Below are 25,774 nucleotides of genomic sequence, written 5' to 3' on the forward strand. Positions count from 1 at the left end.
CTGAATTGCTCAGCATTTTAATGGGAACATATAGTTAAAGTGGAACATTTAAAATAAATCCCTCCATTTTCAATTCCTTATAATAAAAGTCTTAAAATGCATAAATGTTATGAGCAGGAAATCCATGTTTAATGAACCATTCATTTATACATTCTTTTAAACCTACTCTAAAGCAACTTATTACATTATTTTTTAATAATAATCCAGAAATGAAGCTCTAAGTATGGCAGATCACCCTATTCTCATGTGCTTGAAGAAATACATGTTGCTCAAAGTAGGACTCCACTGGGCCTGGCCAAATTTTGGCTTTAACTCCAACCCCAACTTCCACTTCTAGCTTCTTTCCAGACCAAGCAGAATTTCAAGCAGAGATTGAGCAATTTCTCCAAGGTGGTGCTAGAGGGCAGTCAGTACTTTTGAGCTAAAGTGACTCTTTCTCCATAATTTCACACACATACATCCCTGCCATTATCAGCTCTGCACTGAATCATGTGGGCATATGTTAAGGCAGAGTTGCCGGATATGGTTTTGGAACAATTTCTAATGTTACTCTGGAGGCTGGCATTGTGTCTCATGTCCAAAAGACAAAGCAAGAGGCACACAGATTATCCATGATCAATTACACAGGGGAGGGGATGACTACCCCAAATTTATGGGGAATACCACTGAAAAACATACCTGTTAGTTTCCTTGTTCTTCCAGTCTTTTCCCTATTACTTCCCACACGTACCTACCTACACACTGCTGAAACTTTTGCAACTATGATATGCATTAATGTGCCAATACTAAAGAAACAAGTATTCCTGTGTTTGCCTACAAGAAAGGATGCCAAACCAACCAGGCCTGCCAAGTGGCTGTCCACCATGCAGGATGCCAGACCACCAAGAGTCCAGCCAGATGGCAAACAGAGTGGGGTTGTCTTCCTCATACCTTCCAGATGGGCACACAAATACATACATAGCATTAGCGCTGCGAGAGGACAGGACAGCTGCCTAAGACAAAGTAAATGGAAGCGAGTAATCCTGGCTTGCACACAGATAAATTTTTCATAGGGAGTTACTCCTAGCCAAAACTTGCAGGGACAAGAGAAGAGGGTGGGTGAGAAGAAAGATCTCTTCCAGTCACAAAAAAGAACATTCTTAGATACTTGATAGCAGTGTTTCTCAAGCTCAGCAAATCTAAGATATGGGGACTTTAAGATGTGGGAGTTTGCAAAGTTTACATATGTCTTACATGACACACACACTGTGGAGAATCAAGATTGCTGGCTGCTATCTTTGTTGCCACAACTCTTTTAAATATTTGTCTATAATAGATGAATTTTCATAGGTGATGAAATGGACATTCCTGAAGTTTTAGAACAAAAATGGAGGGAGGGGAGGGAAGGAAAGTGAAAGGTATGTGATTTGCACCAGACAGAATTTGAAAAAATAGCACTTTGAGAGTTAATCTCTTAAGAATCAGTTGTTTAAAGAAAGAGCATTATATTGAATTGGCCCTGAATAATTCTCATAGGTCTCAGGAATCTGCATTTTAGTTTGCCATCCAAGTCTCTTCTTTTAGCTTCTTTTTCCCTAGAAACTCTTCTTTTCTGGGGTTATATGCTGCTACTGCAAGCAACAGTAGCAGTAGTATTGGTGGCTTGATTTCAATTCTCCATCCTCCATTGTACCCCAGACCTAACACTGTGCCAGAATCTGTGGGATTAGCACCAAAAATACAGTATTTTGGAGTGATGAGGTCTTTTAGTTCCTAAATCTCCAGGTTTAACTACTTCTAATGCAATCTGTAATTTTCCTTGCAAGGTGGTATCTATTTGCTAATTAAATGAAGAAAACGAAAATACAATAGTTAAAAACTGATGAAACACTCTTCCCCAATAAAACTTCACAACTAGCATTTTCTTAATTACATTGTTTATCCCCTACATATCATCTGCAACTTTCAACCATCAACAAGGAGGCATCTTACCATTCCATCTATACTGATCTTTGCAAGATAGATCAAGTCTCTCTCTCATAAAGTCATCTCAAACACACACACACACACACACACACAGAGAGAGTGAGTTTTGAAAGTTGGAAGCATAAATGTTTTGTTGACACAAGGGCACAGCTCTGGAATTCCATTTGTTCAACTTTATCATTTGCTACCTTTGTCTCATTCTTTTTCAAAACATCCTCTTAAATTAATTCCATGCTAGAACTTTCTATTCTTATAAACAAAATCTCTTTATTCTGCTCTCAGACTAATGCAATACAAACTCTTTTAAAAGGGTTAATTCCTTCTAATTCTCCTTTTCAAAGAAAAGTTGTGGAAAAAATATCCTACATGTTTTTTTCTCACAAACACCATCAGCATTATCCAGAACAAGTGTTAAGTTACCCACCAGGAAACAGAACTTTCAGCCAGTGAAATCTGAGCATTCCCATAAATTGTGTCTTTTGATTTATAGTTCCTCTACATCATTTTAGGACTGATTTCTACTAAATCTGCCAATGTGAGACCCATCTTTGCTTAAATACATGGAAGCAACACAGAGCCCTTCTTTATGGAATAACATTTATCATTTCTATGCCTCAGACCAAGTTAGCCTCTTTAATAGAATTAAGATGAAGCACTACTATTGTGCATTTACATGCCGCCTCCCAGCCTAGAATTTAATTTCAGTTGCTCAGAATTAAGCTTTGAATTCAACAGGGTTTTCTCTGTATAAATGTCTTTATGATTTTATTGATAATTAAGTATTCATAATATACTTATTTTATTACTGTAATGGATCTTCACTGAGTTAGAAATATTTAGCTCCTCGGAGATCCACAAAATCTCTCATAACTAGCCTCTAGCACCAATCTAAGTTACCACATACTGTTTTCTCAAATCAACATTATGCTGATTAACCCTATCATTATAATGCTTAAAATATTATTAATTCTTCAAATAATAGCAGACGGACTATAATTATAGCACTCTCATCTATCCAACCCTGGCCCTTATTTTTAAGTAAAGTTACATTTTGGAGAAAGGAAAGCTTCAACCAAATTCCAGTTCTAACTTGCTGGGAAGAAAAACATGAGCTATTACTCTTTTCTCAACTTTACCAATGATGAATACTTTTGAATTCAAGGGAGAAAAGGTACAGACTTCATCAAGATAATTTACTTTTAAAATTACCCTCTAAATTTTTAACTTGAAAGCAATAAGCAAAATGGCACAATTTTTTAATGTGGAAAAGCTATTAAGCCACACAAGAAATGCCTGGAGCTGGCTGACACCTCAGGGGCTCACTTTGTAACAGTCCTGACCCTGACCCCTGACCCGACCCATTCAGCACCCAGCATTATCAGTTTCTCCGCAGCAGTAGCAGCACTGTTTCCTTATATTTCCAATCAAATGACAATTAATAAATACAACAATAAAAGCATTACATTATCTTAGCAAGAGGATTTGGCAACAATCATCAGGATACAGTGAACTGATCTGCCCCAGTGCAGTTTCCTATGTGCAGTTTGGGGGGCGGGGAGGAAGAGAAGTTCCTCATTTGGTCAAGTTTTAAAAAATCATACTGTACCAGTGACACAGGACGTTATTAGAAATATTGTATGAGTGGTGTACAAAGTCTGAAGTAATATCTTGTTACTGCTGTATTGTTACTACATACAGCTCATTTCTCTGGTAGCCTACTAATCAGTTTTTAAATGCTTATAGGAGGGTGGGATGAACAGATCTAATCACCTCTTCTATGAAATTAACAAAGCCTTGTGTGGCACAGAGTGGTAGGCGGCAGTATTACAAATGAATACTCTCCCCGTGACCCGAGTTCGATCCCAGCAGAAGCTGGATTCTCTCTCGGGTAGCAGGCTCAGGTCGACTCAGCCTTCCATCCTTCTGAGGTTGGTAAAATGAGCACCCAGCTTGCTGGGGAAGGTGACGACTGGGGAAGGCAATGGCAAACCACCCCACTACAGTCTGCCAAGAAAACGTCATGAAAGCGGTGTCCCCTCAAAGTGTCAGACATGATTCGGTGCTTGCACAGGGGACCTTTCACCTTTCACCGTTTTTCATGAAATTAACAACTCTAAAGCCTAATGAAAGGTGTTATTGATGGGATTACTTTACAAAATGTGTTTTATAGACACCAAAGTCTCAGTTGCTTTTGTCATTTTAAAAGATGGCAGGAAATAAACAGGAAGTTTTAACTTTTATACAGTTTATAACCCAGGTTTCTCACGGGGGCTCCCATCTGCACAGAGACCCCTCTCATGGGAACTACTAGGCTCCTGATTTCACCACATATTACATATTAAAAAATTATACATTACAATTGGGAAACTGGCATTATAAAGAAAAATGCCAACCTTCAGCATCATCTTTGTGATACTGCACTTCAGAACTTCATCTGGAAATAGCCACCTGTCCAGAAAAAGGATGACAGTTAGCAGAAGTAGCAGAGAACCAGGGTTGTGTGGGAGAAGCAGAGGGGAGGTAGCATTCTAATAAACTGGAGCAATATAATAGCTATGTCCCACATGGCAGCCATTCTGCCAGTGGGAAATCCTTTTTCCCACCCCAACAGTTATTTTAAGTGAGCATTCACAACATGGTCTCAACATTCCAAAGGAACCAAGCAACTCAAAAATGTTGGGAATGCCTGATACACTGTGAAGATTTATAAAACGTCACTTCACATCTTAAAGTAAGAATCCATCTAGTCCTGGAATATATATTTTAGTCCTGGAAAACCAGATGCCTTTGATGACATGTACAACTGTCCAATCAGAAGAGGGAGATTCAGTATATCTATTAAAGTCAAAAGCAGTGTGAATCTCCTTCCAGCCAGTTTTTGTATCTATGTTCCTCATGCCCCCAAAGCAAAAGACATTCTCAGTTGTATTCCTATCAGGCATACCCAATACCTCACCATGGCCGAGTCTCAAAGGGACTGTCCAAGATACTGCCAGCTCCACAGAAAACACTTCCTCTTGACATTTGAGATTACATCTATTATGTTCCATCTCATATCCCATATACTTCAGCACATTATAGACACAATTTGCCTGTTCTGTTGAGACCACCATATCCTGTATGTCCCAATGAATTCCTCCCATTGTCTTATTCCCCATCATGCATCCTATGTTCCATTGTTCTATCTGTATGCTAATACTCTTCTTCCAGAAATGTTTATCCATAGCAGGCACCCTACTATATCACCCCTACAGCCCTCACAGCAATAAAAATTACTTCATACTCTGAAAATGTTAGCTTCACTACCCAAGGATACAGTTTATTGTTGGGATATATATTACTCTGCAATAGTCCAAAGTGTTCCACTTCTGTAGAAGTGATCCATCTCCTGAGGAAGCTCCCTGACATTCAGCTAGGCTTTGCTATTAGCAAGAATGCTGGTTAACTACAGCAGCCTCTGCCTTCTAACAATGCAGGGATGAAAAGCACACATTTTCCGGATCCTAGTCTGACCATGCTAAGGAGCTTTAGCTAAAAAGTAAGAAAAGCAAAGTCAGTGGCATGGAGGTGGAGAAGGGAGAGAAACACTGTCCTCACCTGAGATAGGGAGAAAAAAATAGATCCAGCTACATCACTGGTTGGACAACTACAGCTGGTCCTCTTGACACTGCAAAGCCTGCTCTCAGAGCCAACTATAACCATCATCTGAAGGAAGACCCAGCCTCCATTTCAGAACATACATACACACGCGCGCGCACACAGAAAGAGAGGGATGGCACCTCAGCAATAGTAAAACACATACTTTGAGAGCTTTGATGAGTCCAAATGCCAAGAGGGACCTTGCAAAAATGAGGACAGCCAACCTCTTGTCAGCCAAGCTCCAGAAAAAATTGGGGCCACAGACTATTAAGGAAATGATGTTTGCTCTTGGATTTGGGAGGAGGGAAGTAAGCTTATGTTGGTTTAGTGCACAAAGAATTCTCCGCACAATTAGGATTTCAGGACCCTCCTCAATTGCTTGCAAGAAAGAGAGCGGGAGCACGCAGAGCAGTCAGCAGGTTAGATGTGCTCCCTATTACAAGTATAGGGACGAAGAGAAGAAGCTGTTGCTTGACTCCCTCCAAGTAGCAGCTAGCGTAGTGTAAGATCCACAGCAGATCCATCTGAAGACTGGATTCCATAATTCTCACTTGATGAGTGCTTGGTTACACTGTCCACAGACAAAGACAGTCTCCCGCTGGGCATCAGGGGCTGCAATTAAAAAATCCAGTCAGAATTTCAGGACTAACCAAAGCTCATGCAGCTTCCCACCCACTACACCAGCGTTTCTCAACCTTGATAACTTTCTAATGTGTGGATTCAACTCCCACAATTCCCCAGCCAGCTTGGCTGCTGGGGAATTCTGGGAGTTGAAGTCCACACATCTGAAAGTTGCCAAGGTTGAGAAACACTGCACTATACCTTATGCAGCATGTCCACATCCTCAGAATACCTATTGCCTCCCCACTAGAGCAGGTCAGGACTTCCCCTGATCTCCAACGGGAGAGGAAAACACCCACCCACAGGGCTTTTACCTAAATGATTCTCCCCTCCATCCCATCTGCTCCTCTTTCTTTCTTATTCACTCACCTGTAGCCCCCATGTAGCTCTTGGGAACTTTGAAAGAACAGCACCTGGAGCAAAAACTGTTCCCACAGTTACTGCAGCTTCGCTAGAGAAGGAAAAGATGCAAGAAGATGAGTGAGCAGGCTGCAGAGTTCAGCCAGAGATCCACAAGAAGAACATGCAGGGAAAGAACAAGATGGAACAGGCCAGGCAGGGAGTTGGTGGGCTGGAGAATAGACTCACCCTCTTCTTCAATACAGAAAAAGTGGCAGAACAACTTGCACAGTTTCCTGCAACAGATCAGAAGGATACAAGTAACTGTCACATCTAATAACTACTTTTACAGTTCACTTCTTTTAGTGAACTGCACCAAAATCCTGCCCTTCCTTTCTTTCTCCAACCCCTGGGCAGAGTCCTCACCCATCCACAGCCCCATCATGTCACCAGTGGCAGGATTCACATACAACTCACAAAACCCAAGTCAACAAAATACAAAACACCAAATCCTGTGCTCGCATAACACACATTGCCCAAAGAAACAGGCCACAGTACAGCTTAATGTGAGGGTCTGATTCACATTCGACTAGACCAGCTTGGAGATTGACCCATGGGTCAGCTTATGCCAGGAAATTCAGAATGAGAATCCTCTGCAAGAATCTGGATATGAGAAAATTTGAATTCAGCAAAAAAAGGAGAAAGAAAAAAAATGCTCTGACTAAATATGTTCCCTCCCCAGGGAGACACCAATTCTCAACCTGCAACTTTGTACCAGATGCAGAAATGTGGAGATTCTATATAAACATAGAAATTGGCATTGGGTGAAATATCCTCCCACCTAAAAACTCTCAGGAGGAACCAAAGATATAGAGGGCATCAAATCTAACAGATGAAATAGAGAAAGACTGGTATAAAACCTCTTAGCTTACTGAGTAATTCTAGTAAAATAGCTTTTTCAGAACACGGTTATTAAGTATAAATGAATTAAACATAATTAATCAGCATCAAAATAAAAATAAATTAAAATCAAATTATGTTTGGCAGTTTTATGCCCTGGCCTCCCTAATTCTTTACCTTCCACCAATTTTTGGACCCAGCCCCCAGTGTTCCCAATACAATGGTGGTGAAATTCAGTAGTACAATTTTTTTAAAAAAAGAAATAACTAACAAATGAGATAAAATTGGAAAAGATTAAGTTGGATGCAATGGAAATTGATAACTTAAGGAGAGTGTGCAGTATGTACATATGTAGGGAGATGTATTAAGCTTCCAATAGGGTTAAAATAGCTTTTTTTACTTTAAAATAAATTTTGATACACACTTTAAAAGCAGGTAAAAGCTAAAGACACTTTCTTGTGGCCCTTGGGAACCAATGAAACTTGGAAGAAGCATGTGTGATTCCTGGTAAAAAACAAATGTTGCCTACCCCTACACCAAGCAATATTGATGATGATTTTTCTTGGCCCTGATATTTTTAAAGTTTTAATGTACATAGTGGTCAGGATGGCATTTTTCTGTCATGATCCATCTAACATTACCCAGTGCTAATTTCCTCTGTAGTAGCTTTTGGCTCAAGACTCCTCTTCTGCCAATACTCTTGAATAATCCTGCTTTATTCCCAATTATATGCACCTCTCAGAACAACCCTCTACCATGTCCACCTTTCAGTCCAGTACCAAGGTTGTTGGTTGGGTAGCGTTTGCGCAGACGTTCTGTCAACCGTGATACCCTGCTACGAATCACTTCATTCTTGCTCATAAAGGGACTGTCAGGAAGGCCAAGCTCAAATTCTCCTGAACCCTGGGAGATGTCATCCTCCTCCTAGACAGAAAGAGAGGTTGTCAGGAATGCAGTACACACACCGTTTGTGAAAAACTCTAAGGTATGAAGATAAGGACATCCTGGAGGCACAATCCAGAAGAACAGCTCCGAACTCTAGGAGAAGCTGGGCCAAGCCTGGAGAAAGGATGGGATGGCACAAAAATGTTAAAGGTAGTCTTCAAACTTGGGAGGGTTGATAAGAAGATGGGATATGATCCAGACAAAAGATAGAGCAAAGACTGAATCTTAAGATGTCAGGATTCACAAACAATAGAAGAAAAAGGGAATTCAAGCTTAGGACACAGCAGCCCAGTTCTTGCACTCACCATTACAAGCAGCTGAGTCTCCTGTTCTTGCAGCAAGGACAAAAGACAAGAGAAGATGGCCGAAAGACAGAAAACAGTACAACCCAATCCAATCCAAGTGTCGTGTCTATCAATGTATCCTTTTCCATTCATTTATTTGTTTGTTTGTTTGTTTAACAGGTTTATAAGGCTGCCCAACTCACACGGTGACTCCAGGCAGCTTACAGAATTAAAAACTATAAAAACACAACAGACAGCCCCAGGCGGCAGCAAACACATTCATACTAGGAGGTTTATAAGACAGCATATTATTTAAAGGTCCCTTTTCTTTCTTGTTCATACTGCACCTAGAAGGATTTACATCATAGGTACAGAACTTGACCTGCATCCCATCACTAACCTTAGCAGCAGGAATTATGAATTTATTTATTTAAACAATTTTATAGCCACTCATCTTGCTAACTCTGGGAAACTAATGAGAAATTAAACCCAAAAAACAATAAAGAATCCCAAATTAATTTGAAAAAGAAATTACAACCATCAGTTAATATATCATGTGCCATGGATCCAAACAGATAATTCCACCTTAATGATCAATAAGAAACATCAACAAACCAACCAAAAGAGCTTACCCAATACCCAAATGCCACATTTAATCCACTGACTTATCAATATTTCCTTATTCCAGCCTTCCCCAACCTGATATTCTCCATAGATATTGGATTATAATGTCCACAGTTCATACCCAGCATGGCCAAGGATGGGGAGTTAAAGACCAACATCTCTGGAGAGCGCTGAGTTGGGGTAGACTGACTTACTTGTCTCAGGACAGACCAATCCAGATTCTCAAGCCACAGACCTCAATTGCATCCTTGAATTCATCATCAGGTTCAGCTTCCTCTGCTTCCTCCACACTGCCAGGGGTCAGGTCCTATAAAGAAAGCCAACAGTTTAAGTTATTGTTAAGGGAGCAGGAGTTCGGGAATAAACTTAGAAAATTAGTAAATGAACAGGACTGAGCTGAAAAAGTATAGCAGAGCAGACAAATTAGCAACTCATTGCCTGCTAGATGTAGAGCAGCATTGCTTCTGCCTCATAATCAGCTGAGATTTAAAAAGTCCAAAAAGGAGGAGGAAAGAAAAGGATGGCAACTCTCCCAAGAGAAGAACCCTGCAGGCAATCCTTAGGTCACCAGGTTTTTATGCGAGGACAGATAAAATCTTACAACTAGGATTTCAGAATGTACAGATTTAATTATTTCTCTACTTTGCTCCTTCCACCAAGTCTTACCTCAGTACCAATCAGTGTAGGTGTCCAATCTGGCAAGACATCAGCTCCCACTTCTCCAACATACAGCTCTTCAGGCTCTGGAGCCACAGGGATGGGTTTGAAGCCCAAGCGCTGCTCTACAGCTGACTTTAGGTCCAGCATCACTGGGAACAGAAAAAGAAATGGCTGAAAACCTCCATGAGCTCAGGAGAACTTCCCAACAGACCAGCTCAAGCTTCTGACACTGGCAAAGCAGCAGGTCTTTCACACCCACCGCCAGTCTAAATGCCAAGAAGTCAAGTACAGGCAGAAAAGCAGCCACTGTCCTGATGTAATTACAGAAGATGGCTTGCACACTGCACTAGGCCAGAATAGTGATCTCTGAGCCCAACTACTGTGTTATGTAAAAATATTATTTATGGCTTCATGTTACATGTAACCCAGGCTATCATGATTTGTTGAAGAAATCATGGATAAAACAAAGCAAGGCTGAAAGTGATGTGTGAATCCACCCTATGTTTAGAATGAAGTAACCACATCATGGTCTAATGATCTCAGCTTCCTGACTCACCCCCCGCTGCCACATAGAAAAAATAATAATAAACAAGTAAAATAATAAACAAAAAATAATAATAAACAAGAAGTGCCAAATGTTGCTATGAATGTTCTCCAAAATGCACTTCCAACACAAAACCTGACAACCTTAATGCCATTCAATCAAGGTTTATTTTCCTTCATACTACTTTCCAGCTGTCCACCAATAAGAGGTCTAAATCAATTCCGTCTTGATATTTGGCGGACTATTCATCACCTCAGAAAACAGGTCTAGGAACTCTGGCTGCTTTGCATAATGATGCAACAAATATTTCTGGGAGGAGAGGGTTAGCTTCCTTAAATGTTGTGGGACAAAGTACCCAAGAGGGCTTTCATTCCATCACATACCAAAAGTGGATCTCTGCAGTATATTTTCTGCTGGAAACCTACTGTATCAAGTTCTAGAAGGAAATGCAACTGGGGTGCTGTAGACAGCATCACGCTGTCAATGCAATTCACAACACAGGGCTTTCTTTCTGAAGATGGATATCCCCTTAGTCGCCTCATCTCTGAAAAGGTAATTAAGCCATACATCACTGAAACTTGGGGAAATCTGCCACAAGCCTCAATTTTCAATTGTGGGAAGGGTACAATAATCACCCCCTTCCCAAGCAAATGGCAAAAAAAGAAAAAAAGGTAAAAAGGAAAGGATCAGGCTCCAAACCTCAGTCCATCATTACTGTAGCGATCTATGGTTCTGGCAAGTTCAAAAAACAAATTCAGCAAGAGAACAGCACTTAGAAGTGGGCTTCAATGAAAGAGCCATGCTCTGAAGAGGTTTTTCCTCCATAAAACTAGCCAGATGTATTGGGTATTTCAGAGGGGTATCAGTTATCCACAAATCATTGCACTCCCATTTTTGTAAATACTCAAATGCTTATTTATCCTATCCCTTGTCCTCTACCAATATGTGCCACAAGGAATTGCAAAGTGAGCTTCTCCAAGTAGGAGGTCTTGCAATGATGAGGCTTCCAGTATTATCAGAGTTACATTGTAGGAAATGGCATTGCTATCCAGCTGCAGGCCCGCAGCTAGGGTCTGTGTCACCCGGGGCAAACATGGATTCCGTACCCATTTTGGCACCTCCCCCCAGTGCTCATTTTGGCGTCCCCCCAGCGCAGCACCCGGGGCACATGCCCTGCTTGCCCCCCCCCCCCCCGTTGCAGCCCTGTCCAGCTGTTATGAGCACCAAAGCATGTAACGTGGGACTGAGGAAGCACAGAAGAGAAACAATTCTTGCTTTCTCTCCTTCCACTCCCTGCCCTAAAATGTTTTATCAGTCCCACCTGCATCAGGAGTCAGCCACAGAATTTAGTAGAATGGATTCTGTGCCTCGCACAAGCATATAGCAAAAAAAGGCCTCCACCGTGAATGCCATTTTCAGCAAGCTTCTCCAGTTTTCTCTACCAAATTTCCAATGCAATAGAGTAGTTCATGGGCAAATTGGTTTATTTGTTTACATTTTAATTATGCAATCATTTACAGACAGCCCATTTCCCAAAGGACTCAATGCCATACAATAAAATCACAATAAAACATCCTCAACAATCAGACTAGAGCAGCCCAGGACATCAGCAGCCAAATGCTATGCAGAATAAAAATGTTTTTAAGATCTTCCTAAAAACCAGGAGATTGGGGGCTGCTGAGGGCAGAGGGAATGGCCTTGAGAGACAGGAGGAAGAGCCACTACCAAGACAACAGTCAAATAAAAGATCTGAGTCCCGAGCAAGAATGTAGCATGAGTAAACATCTCAGACAGGCTCCTTCCTAGTTCTCACAGAGATAAAGGAAAAGGGGGGAAGCATATTCAAACTTGTGAGAGTCTGTTGCTATAGTTTTACAACAAAGTAGCATTGACCTACATGGCACTGGCCTCCTAGTCTTGTCTACCTTGAAGGGCAAGGTATTCTAAAGGGCATGGGGTGAGAACTCTCGGTACTCCTTCCCTTAAAAGTACCTGGGTGCTGAGCCATGTGGGGCTTCAAAGGTAGTAACCAGTACTTTCAACTGGACCTAGACACAAACTGGCAGCCAGTGCAGCAACCCCAGTATAGATATTATGCAGCTAAATCTGTTGTCTCCAGTTAGCTGACAAACCACTGCACTTTGGACTAGCTGAAGCTTCCAAGTCAAAGACTGCCTTATATAGAATGTGTTAGAATAGTTTGATAACTTACCTTGATAAAATGCCACATTGCCCAAGAAAAGGGCACTATTAAGAAGAACAAAGATCCAGCAGAGGGGCAGCAGGTAAAGGGCACAAACTGAACCCATCAGCAGCCCATAAAACCTAGGGAGTAGAGAAGAAAAATGGAGCAGAAGATTCATGACATACTTGAACATCAGGACCACAGCCAGATGCCAATGACTGAGAAATTGGGGAAGGGGGCAAGTTAAAAGTTCCCTAACTCAAATACATCTTTCCAGAGGAAAAAAAAAGCACTGGCTCAGCTATGTGGTATCAAATTGGGTAACTTCCCCCTCTACAAACACTTTTTCAGGGAAACTAACATTGTTAATTCAGCCATAAAAACATTTGAAAGGCCAAGGAATGATACACTGGGAAAAGATTCCAGAGTTTGGAAGAACAGAAGGCTGCATCATTCCCTAAAACCAAATTATAAGCCTGAGTGTTCCAGAGAATTTTAAGTAAGGACAGTTAATAAGTTTAAAAGGCAAGTTTTAATTCAAGGAGATGTTTGAATACATGGTTTATTTCAGTATGTTACTAGTTTAATGCTTAAATAATTCTAAGAGTTTGAAAGGTTGGCATGTGTTTTTTGTCTGTTTTTATGTTTTCTGCACATACAGAGTTTTTATATAGCTTTGTTGTATTTTGGACCCTATTTTATCCAGATGCTGTCAAGAAAAACAAGCTGGAAACCCATGGCAGGGGCTACTCTGCAATTTTGTTTTTCCTTGTGTCATTCTATGAGGCACTCTTTACTAAACTTCACACATTTTTGTTTTCATAATGTTTAACATAGTTGAAATATAGTGATCTTTGGCAATGCAACAGAAGACCATCAAATTGCTTTAGACTAAATAGTTCCAGTGCTCATTATCAACTGTCTCTCCAGTATAGTATACCACCTGGATCCTTGTTGAGGGTGGTATAATATTATCTGTAACCAAAAGTTTTAGCCCATTTCACCCAGGTAAATCCAGTGATCAGTGATCCAGCACCAGCTGCCTGAGTGTTTTTCCTTGAAACCTGGTGATGGCTTGGAAAACTGCCGAGTGAAAGTGCAAGTATAAATCTGCCTGGACACATGTATCACACTGCCAAAAAATCATCCCTCCTGGACAATCATCATCTAGCCCCATTTGACCTAGGAAGTGGTTAACAACACTCCTTTCACATACCAGGGTGAAGAAGGGCTGGCTGAAAAATAGTCACATTAACCATCATCATCATCATCATCATCAACATCCTATAATTGTTCAAAATCTAGGCAGTTGTACCCTAAAAGCCTTTGCCTTTGATACTGTTTCTGCATTGTAAAACGATGCATGTTTGTTATATTATTGGCTCTGTATTTATCGGATCTGAATGAAACAATGGGACTGTCTATTGAAAACCGAACTATTATCAAATATCAGTGAACTAACCCCTACAAGTTGGCAGTAGCTGGTGCTACTCTATACTCCCTTTCCTTAATATGTACATTTCAGTGGAATCAAACGAGTTGAAGATTACCACATATGAGTATTATCAGTTTGAGCAAAGGAAGTGATATGACATGGGATATTTCTACTATACAGAAGCAAGGGTTCCCTAAAATACATACACAAGAGCTGTTTTCTCAAAAATACCATACTAAATAACGCTCTGTAGCCTCCTTATGCTGAGTTTTTAATACCCGTTAATGGTGTTATGCTTTTAGGGGTTCTTTTTTATTGCCATAACCTGCCCCTATAGGGAAATAGACTTGCTAGTTTAATAAGACTTATTTATTAGCAAAATACAGCTGTATCACTTTTTAAAATCCAACCTTTTTTATTTGTGTGAGTCTAGTCTCTGGGATGGAAGGGAACAGGTGGGTTTTTATGTTTGAGACGTAACCTATCCCTGGTCCAGGAGCTACCTTCTAAGGATGTTCTTATTTAAAGGGTTTATCCATGGAGTGTGAGGAAGAATGTTCCCTGGTGTGAGAGTATTAGAAACTGATATTTCAGTTTCCGAAAGATCCAGATAAGATCCTTCCATAGGAACTTGTTAATTTGAAACTTGATTCTATGCCATCCCTGATTCCACAGCTATTTATTTAAAGTGGCTTTATAAAAATACATAGCCCTAGATTTACTATAGCACGGGAAAGCTTATGCTCTTTCACAAAGAAAAGTTGTTCATGGGGACAAATACTCATATTTTAAAAGTGTTATTATTTTCCACAAAGCTGCAAACATGATTAAAATAGCTTCTGGGGCTTTTTATAGATTACTTTTTCCAACTTAGAAGCATGGGGTAAAATAATTTTAAAATGGGTTTAACTTTTTTGTCTTTTAATTTTAAAAGTCATTTGGGTTTCCTGTAGAAAATACTGTACACAGTAACCTTACTTTGCATCTACATACACAAACAACGCCCCCACCAAATAAAAAAAAAACAATTTTAATTAAAACAGCTATGGAGCTTAAAATAAAGTAAGTTACTTTAAGCTTCAGGGGTGGGTTGGAGCTGAAGGAGAATATTTGAAAACAAGTTAAAAACCCCTAACTCAAATACATCTTCCCAGGGAAAATATAGCACAGGCTCAGCTATGCAGTGTCAAATTGGGTACCTTCCCCCTCTACAAATACTTCCCCAGAAATACTGTTAGTTCAGCCATAAAAACATTTGGAAGGCCAAGAAATAGTGATGCACTGGGAAAAGATCCTGGGAGGCGAGCAGAGCTCTGGGAAAGCAGAAGAAAGTAACTCAAGCTGCATTGGGTACCAGTTTGCTTCCGGGTCCAATTCAAGGTGTTGGTTATCACCTTTAAAGCCCTACATGGCATGGGACCAGGGTACCTGAAGGACCATCTCATCCCCATAACATCAACCTGCCCCACCCAGTCAGGCAGGGAGGGCATGCTACGGACCCCATCAGCAAAGGAATTTCATCCAGCGGGGTCCAGGAGGCGAGACTTCTCTGCAGTGGCACCCACCCTTTGGAATATCTTGCCCCTGGAGTTGAGACAGGTCTCCTCACTCTCGGACTTCCGGAAGAAACTGAAGACCTGGTTCTGCCAGAAGGGGGAGAGTGACAGCTCCACCTGGGGGTGGCTGGCACCATAGCACCCCTTAGTGATTGTGTTCCATCTCCACTTGGATTTTACATTTATTTTCTATTTATATTTCTAATGGTGAATTAGGTGGATATGTTTTTAATATCATTTTATTGTAAACCAGCCAGAGTCCCCCATTGGGGGAGATGGGCGGTGACATAAATTTAAATAAATAAATAAGCAAACAAACTCCCTGGAAGTAAACCATGTTCATGAAATAACTGCCTCTTTGTTCTTTCAAAACCTCATTGTCTTTGTAGTCCTGCCCTATTACCTTATAGTTACACCTTAACGGCCTTGCAGACCTCAGCAGGCACATGACATGTTATATCCAATGAAATTAAATGCCTCGTTATATCCAATTATATCCAATCATATGTCTGTTCTAATTTGCATGAGTCTATACCCAACTTCCAAGAAAGCAAGACCAGCAGTGATGCGTTAATTTTCATGAAGAGCTCCCAGCCTTTTCTTCCCCAGTGCTGCAATAGCTAAATCACAGTTTGGTGAGCTGCAAGAAGTGTTATTAGACTGGGGAAAAGAAGGCAAAAGCATATGAACACATGCACAGGTTGTTCTGAGCTGAAAGGATTGCCCACCCTTGTCCTAAGCCAATACTTACCGGGAGGACACCGTCAGGTTCTCCCAGAAGAGGACACGGTAAGCTGCTTCACAGCCACTGCAGAGCCTGTTCAGGAGGGCTTCTAATCGGATCAGGCTGAAAAGAAAGGACAAGAACTTTAAATATAACTGTGCTATCTAGTTCACAGCCAGATGGTGACTGCAACATGGTGACAACCTAAGCCAGTGTTTCTCAACCTTGGCAACTTTAAGACGAGTGGACTTCAACTCCCAGAAGCTATGCTGGCTGGGCAATTCTGGGAGTTGAAGTCCACCCATCGTAAAGTTGCCAAGGTTGAGAAACACTGGCTTAAGTTCACAGAGAAAGCTTTCCCCACCACTTTGTTTATTCCAAGGAAATCAAAGAAAGCAGCAACACTCAGAAAGCAGACCCCCTGTCCACACACAGAAAAGGCTAGGATTAATGATGCCACCAAATTTAAAATCAATCAGCTCTAACAGTTTTTCATTTTTTTAAAAGCACAAGTTCCAAGCATTCCAGCAAAGTTTAATATTTTTGTAATTCAAACCAAGATGGGATACGTTAATACATACTTCTGCCACATGTGCATTTAGCATGCCCAGGTATCCGACTTCCCCTACTATTGCACATGCTGAGATGCCAGATGCTGTAAAATGAAGCATGTGTGTAACAGGAAAGAAAGATGAGCTGTCACAAGTCTTTGCACTGTGACCCGCTGGATGGGGATGAATACAGTACACATGCCAGTGAAAAACGGATGCAGAAAGCTACAGATTATTATGAGTTTTTAAACTGAAAACTTTTGCCCAAATTTATAATACTGGATTAGTATTGGGTGAGTAAATTACCAATTATGACATGCTAAGCTCACCCATCATGAGTTGGGCGAGACCTGCAGGAGCTTCTTATGCCAGCTAGCCCTAGATAGGCAGGCAGAGATGGAGGCAAAAAGCAACTGTATCAGTTTCCCAGACTAGATGAGAGTCAGCGTGATCCATTACAACGTGTGATATATTCCCAATATGGGAGACCTGGATTCAAATTCCTGCTGAACCATGATACCTTATGAAGCAGTCCTGAACAAGCATCTGCCATAAGCAGAAAGCAACTTTGCAGAACCTCCTTGAGGCTAACAGTTTCATCCTACAGACGCCTACCCAAATGTAAATCTTGTTTGTAAGTAGGAGTATACAGTATTTTAGCATGATTAAAACATGCACTTGAAGTCATTCTATTCAAAGAAAGCCATAAAATTATCAAGCTATTTTTATCTTTATAGAAGGTAAAAAGGCAGTTTGTATTTAGAAAAGATACAAAAAATTAAAATATTCCATGCAAAGTATTTAAAGATGCATTTTTACTGACTCCACAGCACAAACAAAAAATATAATTGGCAGGGAGATAATATTGGCACCTGGTTAGATTAGTCCCTTATCTAAGAATTGTCCTGACAAACTGCAGTGACAAAAGCATGTATTCCTTCCTGCCAACCTCTACTAGCCGTGATGGCTATGAATGACTGTTAATGCTGTATCTCATTTGTGAATTTCTACCTGATCACTGTGGGAACAGAACACCAGGCTAGATGGGCCTTGGTCTGATCCAGCACAGGTTTTTAAACTGTATACTGGAGGAGAAATGAAAATAAGAAAATTAAGAGAGTTTATGAACAATCTCAGGAAGGAGGACAAGATAAAAGCCAAAATCCTTAATAACTATATACAGTAGTCATACGATAGTAAATTGATGTGCTAAATCTAGAGTAATAGTAGTATTCAGTTGTAAATACATCAAGAAGTTGATTAAAATCAATAATTTAAAAATGACTTTCTTGCTTAGTGACTGAAATCAATTCACTATTCTAGAATGTCAATGCATACTTTTGTGAAGAGGGTAACGAAATCATTCATATGCCTAGTAACTCTCCCTCCAGTATAGAGTTACAGACTCAAAGTAATGGTAGATAATATTCCCAGTGGGTGAAATGATGTAATGTTTCTTATAAACAGCTAATCTATGGGGGGAAATTACAGGGTGGCAGTGCAAGTAAATATGTAATGATCGCCCAGTTTTTCTTAAGAGAGAAATTCTCCACACATGCATCATTACTATGTTATATTCAATATTGCACAATTCTTGTTTACAACAAATCACAACCAGTGAAATGTGAGACATATACTGTAGCAAATCATGCGGTATCTGTGATGTCATATCAGTTGTCTTCAAACACAACCAGTCCAATCCCAAACTCTTGGATGACTGGAGCAGCATACACTCAGGACAAAAGCGCAGCACTAACCATTCAGGAAGTACAGACAGTGGCATACACACACACCGTTCGTGGCTCATAAGTAATGGAACGAATGGCTGACAAGCAGCTGCATGGCCAGGTGTGACCTGCTTCCTGGGTACCCCATGACCAATCAAGCAGATAAAAGGCCTGGAGGTGGTTCTGAGTGTTACATTTGCATCTGGTAGCTGTTCACTGGAACTCTCAACATGAGGTCCAAAGAGGTGTCCATGCGAGTGAAGGAGGCCATCATTAGGCTGAGAAAACAAAATAAACCCATCAGAGAGACAGCAAAAACATTGGGAGTGGCCAATACAACAGTTATCCTGAAAAAGAAGGAATTAACTGGCAAGCTCAGCAACAGCAAAAGGCCTGGAAGATCACGGAAGACAATTAAAGTGGATGACCACAGAATTCTGCTCATGGTGAAGAACCCTTTCACAACATCTAGCCAGGTCAAGAACACTCTTTAGGAGGTAGGCATGTCATTGTCAACATCTACTGTCAAGGGACAGCTTTATGAATGTAAATACAGAGGCTTCACAACAAGGTGCAAACCACTGGTAACACTCAAGAACAGAAAGGCCAGATTAGACTTTGCCAGCAAACACCTAAAAAAGCCTGCCCAGTTCCGGAATAAGATTCTTTGGACTGATGAAACCAAGATTAACTTGCACCAGAATGATGGAAAGAGAAAACTATGGAGAAAGAAAGGAACAGCTCCTGATCCAAAGCATACCACATCATCTGTCAAACATGGTAGAGGCAGTGTTATGGCTGCCAATGGAACCGGGTCCCTGGTGATTATTGATGACCTGACTGCTGATGAAAGCAGCAGGATGATTCTGAAGTGTACAGGGCTATACTTTCTGCTCAGATTCAGCCAAATGCTGCCAAACTGATAGGACACCACTTCATATTGCAGATGGATAATAACCCAAAACGTACGGCAAAAGCTACCCAAGAGTTTCTCAAGGCAAAGAAGTGGGATGTCCTTCAATGGCCAAGTCAGTCACCTGATCTCAACCCAATAGAGCATGCTGTTCACTTACTGAAGACAAGACTGAAGGCAGAAAGACCCACAAACAAGCAGCAGCTGAAGGCAGCTGCAGTCAAGGCCTGGCAAAGCGTCTTGAGGGAGGAAACTCAGCATTTGGTCATGTCCGTGGGTTCCAGACTTCAGGCAGTCATTGACTGAAAAGAATTTTCATCCAGGTATTAAAGGCGATCCTTATGTTTGTAATGATGTTGGTTTGTTCCATTACTTATGAGCCACCAACAATGGTGGTGTGTATACGCCACTAGCTGTATTTCCAGAATGGTTAGTGCCCCACTTTTGTCATACCCCTTGAATGACAGCTGAAAGTCCTGACTTTGCTCCCATCTGGGTGTGTTTCCTTTCAACTTTAATGTGGTGGTGTACAGAGGCCAAATGCCAAAACAGTTATCCTTGTTCCAATATTTCTGGTCCTGACTGTATAAACCAGTCAATCAATCCATATCCCCTCAAGTTTGATGGACATGTAACTGCTGACCTCTATGTTGTACTATTTAGAGTGCATTTATTGGAATATGGGGTAGATTGGAGGGTAGAACACCAATACGTCCTCTCCTCCCTGCCTCCCACAATAAACACACACACTGCAGTTCATAATGTGGTTTGTCCTTCCTTGAGTGAGGGGGGCTGTTCCTCCACCTCTTAAGGAGGCGTTGGTTCTCCCCCTTCTCAAGAAGCCACTGCTGGATCCCACCATACTGGACAATTTTCATCCAGTACCTAACCTTGTCTTTTCGGGGAAGGTGGTAGAGAAGGCAGTCGTGCAGCAGCTTCAGAGGACACTGGATGAAGCGGATTATCTAGACCCTTTCAATCAGGATTCAGGCCTGTGTATCGGTCAGAAACAGCATTGATCGCACTTTTAGATGATCTCTGGTGAAAGCAGGATGGGGGTTGTGCATCTGTCCTTGCTCTACTTGACCTCTCAATGGCTTTCAATACAATCGATGGATTGGGGGTGGGCGGCACTGTATTGTGCTGGTTCTCCTTTCTTCAGGGTCACTACCAGTTGGTGTTGATTGGGGTTGAGTGATCCCACCCTCAGCCTCTACTATGTGGGGTGCCGCAGGGTTCAGTGCTCTCTCTGCTCCTATTTAACATCTACGTGAAGCCAGTGGGTGAGATCAAATGTCACCATGGGGTGAGGTATCTTCAATGCGCTGATGATACCCAATTATACATCTCCACCCATAGCAAATTAAGTGATGCTGTTGACGCCCTATCCCAGTGCCTGTGGGCTGTGGGGGCCTGGATGGGGAACCACAGGCTTCGGCTGAACTCTGGCAAGACTGAGTGGCTTTGGGTTTTGGGGCCTTCTAGTTCTAGGACTTTGCCATCTTTGGTATTGGATGAGGCTACACTGCCCCAAGCAGACCCAGTGCGCAATCTGGGGGTCCTCCTGGACTCGCGATTCCTGCTGCTCAAAAAGCAGGTGGCAGTCATGGCTAGGAGGGCCTTTGAACAGCTTCATCTTGTGCATCAGTTGCACCCATTCCTGGATCAAGAGGCTCTGCTCACAGTCATGCCCTGCTCACCTCCCGGATAGAATATTGTAATGTGCTCTACATGGGGCTGTCCTTCAAGGGTATCCAGAAGTTTCAGCTGGTACAAATGCGGCAGCATGGGCAGTTATGTGCACCTCTAGAATAGCACATGTTACACCTCTGCTTCGTGAACTGCATTGGTTGCCAGTTTGCTTCCCGGTCCAATTCAAGCTGCTGTTTTTGACCTTTAAAGCCCTTCATGGCATGTGGCCAGATTATCTGAGGGACCACCCCTTCCCAATCACATTTGCCCATCCCATCAGGTCTGGCAGAAGGGGTATGCTGCGGGTCCCATCCACCAAGGAGTTACATCTGGTAGGACCAGGAGATGAGCCTTTTCTGCCATGACACTTGCTCTGTGGAACATCATTCCCCCACAGGTGAGATTGGCCCCATCCCTGCCAACCTTCCGGAAGTCCCTTAAAACGTGTTTATATCGGCTGGCATGGCAATCTCAGGGAAATGGAGAACTGATGAGATGGCTACATTACACATAATGTTGAAGATGCGCTCTCCTAGTCTTTTTAGCTAATATTAATGTTTTTATTGTAAGTTTTAACATTTCATGTTCATTATAAGTTTTAAGTTTTATGGTTTGCTTTTATTATACGCCACCCAGTGTCACCTATGTGAGGTGGGTGGCTACATAACTGTGATAAATAAATACTATGCTAGTACCTGTCTGGCTCTTTGTGACAGCCACCTTAAGGGAAAAGAAGTTAAAATGAGTTTTGTGCGATTGTGCACAACTCTGCAGCTCCATAAATGAAAAAATAAACACAGTTTAAAAACAGTCATTCTGCAAACCTGTGCAGTGGTTCACCTGAAGCATCCCTAAATAACAAAGAAAAACGCAAAAAGAAAAATGGTTGATTAAAAAAGATAAAAGATGAATTGTCACAAAAAGGGTAATAACGTGGTTGATAAAAAACAAATAGGATATGATAGGTGTTGGCACCAATGACTGAGACAGTTCAGAAAGAATGACAAAAGAGTTGCCTGGCTAAACCATTCCTATCATATGCTGTACGTGTAACAGTTCACCACCTGTCTATACTGAAAATACTCCTGTAGTAACAGCCCAAGAGACAGGAAAAAATGACACAAACCCAAACAGAAAAATAACACAAGAAATGACCATCACGGGGGTGGGAATGGATTGGCTATTGCGACTCATGAACAAGACTTCAGAAATGAAAAAGTTACTACAGTATAGTGGATTCAGCCTATGGAATTTCCTATTATTATTTGTTAGGGGTTTTTTCCTGCCATTCCTTCAGGAGCTCAAGACAACATATAAAACACTCCCCCCTCCAGCCTTATTAGCTCAAGAAGCAACTTTTATCAAGCAACACCCCTTCAATTCCATGCTTAAACAATGCCCAAGGGCCCACCCTTCTCTCCCAAGCAGCACTTACAAGCCCTTAACTTCAGCCACAGCCTCATTTCGAGAAAGTTGAACTTTTCTCACATCCTCTCGCCGCACACTGTGATACCTACGGCGTGCCAGCTGCTCTTCAGTCAGACGGATGCGGCATGTTTCCTGTAGATAGCCGAGCATGGCAGGCACTGAGATCAGCAGGACACACAGCCCATACCAAGCAGCTACAATGCAAGATGCAATAGACAATGGTTTATTAAACCACCCACAGCTTGTCTAATCAGCAGCAATTTTATTTCTCCCCTTAACATACTGCCCCATCAAAGGAGGTTTCTCTCCCTGCTATCAGTGCAATTTCCCACCATATGTGATGACAAGCTCCTGCCAGCCTTCATAAATATATCCTCAATAAAATCATATTCTATTCTCCTCCCATTAACTCAATACAATATCATACAATTTCTGGCAAAACGAAGTTGTACAGATCCCCAGCATATATATCCAACACTTCTCACCTTCACTCAGAGTAAGCAGCAGAAAGTTGACCCCCAAGCAAGTAAAGAGAGAGCAGAAGGGCATCTGCCAGCTGTGGAGAAGAAACAATCAAACATTTACTACAATCCCAAAAGGATGTTATTATTACAGAAATACAGTACAAAGTGAGAACGGCTGGGATGAAAGAAGATCAGATCATCATCAGTCAACTATTCACTTCAGATCTATGCAGTAAATCCAGAAACAGGAGCAATGGGCCTCTTGATCCAAGAGAAAATAAGCTCTTGCGTTTATGACTTACTGGTGGCCAGAAGATGGCAACCTTTTGATGGCCGCCACACCTGATAGCTTTGGGGGCTAACAGCTTAATTAGGGAGAACACTGAGGAAAGCATTAAGAATTAGAAAGGATTTGGAAAGCATAAATCTTTCCTGGGATTTGGGACAATCCAGAATTATTCTTTTTTAAGTATGTGAAACCATGTAACACCTTATACTAGAGATTTCTTAGGTTTCCAACATCAATATGGCAGGAATAAATTACCAGCAACTGCATCATCATAGTTTGAAAGCAACATCAAAAGGCCCCTAAGAGCTACTAAAAGGAGGTTCAAGAGCTACATGCTACCTCAGAACCACAGCAACTATGATCCTAAAAAGTTAATTTGCGCAGATGGCCAGTGTGGGAAAGAATGCTAGCTAGATAAGCCTTTGGTATGGTCTAGCAAAGCCCTTTGTATGGCCTTAAGATGAAAGGAACTAAGAGCTCAGGTGGACAAAAGAAAGGTAATGACCATAATTATCATCAATCAGATATCCTCTGATTTAAACATTTAAGCCAGAAGGGCTTCCCTTCCCTTTTTCCCACTTGAAAAAGCAAATCTTGCAAAAAGTATTTATTCCTCTGTCCTCAAGAATGACCGAAGGCATAGATTTTGCTGAAATATGACTTGAAAAAGTAGCTGCCTAGAAGGACACCCACCTGAGGAGGAACCACACTCCTTCAGCAACATCCTGCAGTGGTTCCAGGTACAGCTCCAGCTGCTTATAGGATATCACCAGATTGAAGAGGTCCAAAGAAGGAGGCTTGGGGTGAGAGGGCGAAACTTGCTGAGACTCAGATGCTGTGGGGCTGTCTAATCCATTCCCTGTGGACACTCCATCACGTTCTGATACCTGCATACTGTAAATACGCATTTGTAATTTTACTTCAAACATATATTTTATTTATTTCCTGAAGGAAAACTTAAGGTGAACAAAGGTAATCTTTTTTGAAATAACAACAAAACTGTTTTTTAACACATTATCTAATAAAACCTAAAATTCAAAGGCTGTTAACAGTGGAAATTGTAAACAGCAGCCTTTAACAACAAAAAATAATGAGCAAGCAAATAAATAAACCAGCAACAAATTTCATTTCTGTGCCACTGAAGTGAAACACAAATTGCCATCTGTCCATGAGCTGCATGGTTCTAAGGCTACACAAAATTATATTTCCCATTCAGACAATAATGAGCAAATGGAGATAACTCAGAAGTTGCATGAGAATTCACTGGAAAGAAACATAAATGCACAAAATCATATTATATTTACATGAATTAATCTAGCCCAGTTATCATCATTGTTTTAGTTACAGTCCCACACCAAAATCCCTGCTTATAAATATCCATTATATAGGGGGGAAAGTTAGAATGGAAATAAATCACCACTTTATTATCTAACAATTATGCTGACAAGCACTAACAAGTCTACATTACGATCCTTAACCTACATTTGTCAAAAGTTGAGGGGCGCATCTGTGGTAGAAAAAAAAGAAAAAGGACCAGATCACATTCTGCATTATAGTCTAATCGAGGAATTCCATTACTTGAATGAAATTGCATCAAAACAGAAAAAAACAAACTATGACAGATGCTGTGTTCCATCCCCTCAATAGCAGAAAAGGAGCCTAAATCCTTTCCCAGAAATGAAGGAAGTTTTCAACTTACTCATAGCTGAAGAGATCTGTGATTTAATAACTACCTGACACAAAGAAATCCAGCATCTGTATTCTCTCCACCCCTGTGTCTGCAAGCCTCACCAGCTGCATTTCCACTTGACCAGCATGAGCATCCTTCCAGGAAGGGAAACCACAAAAATCCACAACTTAAGTCTTAGAGGTTTGAAACCAAGCACACTGATGCGATGAAGTAAAAATTCCCTATATGACACCTTCTTCCACCTGGCGCCGTCCAGATGCGCTGAATTACAATTGCCAGCATCGCATCCAACACGTCCTTGCCGCGCTGGCGGGAGCTATAGGAGTTCATCGCATCTGGCGGGTTCTAGGTTGGAGAAGTTTGCTTCACGGGGAAGGAAAGTACAAATTCCCTGGACCAGATAATGGAGACATACCGGATACCAAACCCTCACCTCGATCCTGCTCCGCTCTACAGTCACTCCAATCTCAAATCAGGAGAAGGGGCGGAGCCTCCCAACGCCACTGATCCGCACGACCTCGCCCCGCTCGCAGCCGCCCGCACTTCCTAGTAGGAAAGACCCGGCTGTGCCTAAGCGCCTCTGCTCAGTATACGCTTCG

General features: G+C 41.5%; 1 protein-coding gene across 3 annotated transcripts; it reads right to left on the reverse strand.

The window, feature by feature from the left end:
- Positions 1-105: 105 nt before the first annotated feature.
- Positions 106-25,774, reverse strand: ZFYVE27 (zinc finger FYVE-type containing 27). Of its 3 annotated transcripts, none has more exons than XM_063307004.1 (14): positions 25,609-25,774; positions 24,179-24,379; positions 23,218-23,288; positions 22,740-22,926; positions 16,449-16,544; positions 12,734-12,846; positions 9,984-10,126; positions 9,553-9,624; positions 8,715-8,735; positions 8,244-8,388; positions 6,814-6,860; positions 6,595-6,676; positions 4,049-6,216; positions 106-3,727 (listed from the first exon to the last, which is right to left on the reverse strand). In XM_063307004.1, the coding sequence occupies exons 2-13, from the start codon at positions 24,376-24,378 to the stop codon at positions 6,152-6,154; spliced, it is 1,242 nt and encodes a 413-aa protein (XP_063163074.1). In that variant the 5' UTR covers position 24,379; positions 25,609-25,774; the 3' UTR covers positions 106-3,727; positions 4,049-6,151. The 3 variants fall into 3 exon arrangements, with proteins under 3 accessions (XP_063163074.1, XP_063163073.1, XP_063163075.1); XM_063307003.1 differs by lacking the exon at positions 25,609-25,774 and adding an exon at positions 25,219-25,602; XM_063307005.1 differs by lacking the exons at positions 8,715-8,735; positions 25,609-25,774 and adding an exon at positions 25,219-25,602.

This window comes from Candoia aspera, chromosome 6, assembly GCF_035149785.1.
Source record: "Candoia aspera isolate rCanAsp1 chromosome 6, rCanAsp1.hap2, whole genome shotgun sequence".
Classification (NCBI taxonomy): Eukaryota; Metazoa; Chordata; class Lepidosauria; order Squamata; family Boidae; genus Candoia; species Candoia aspera.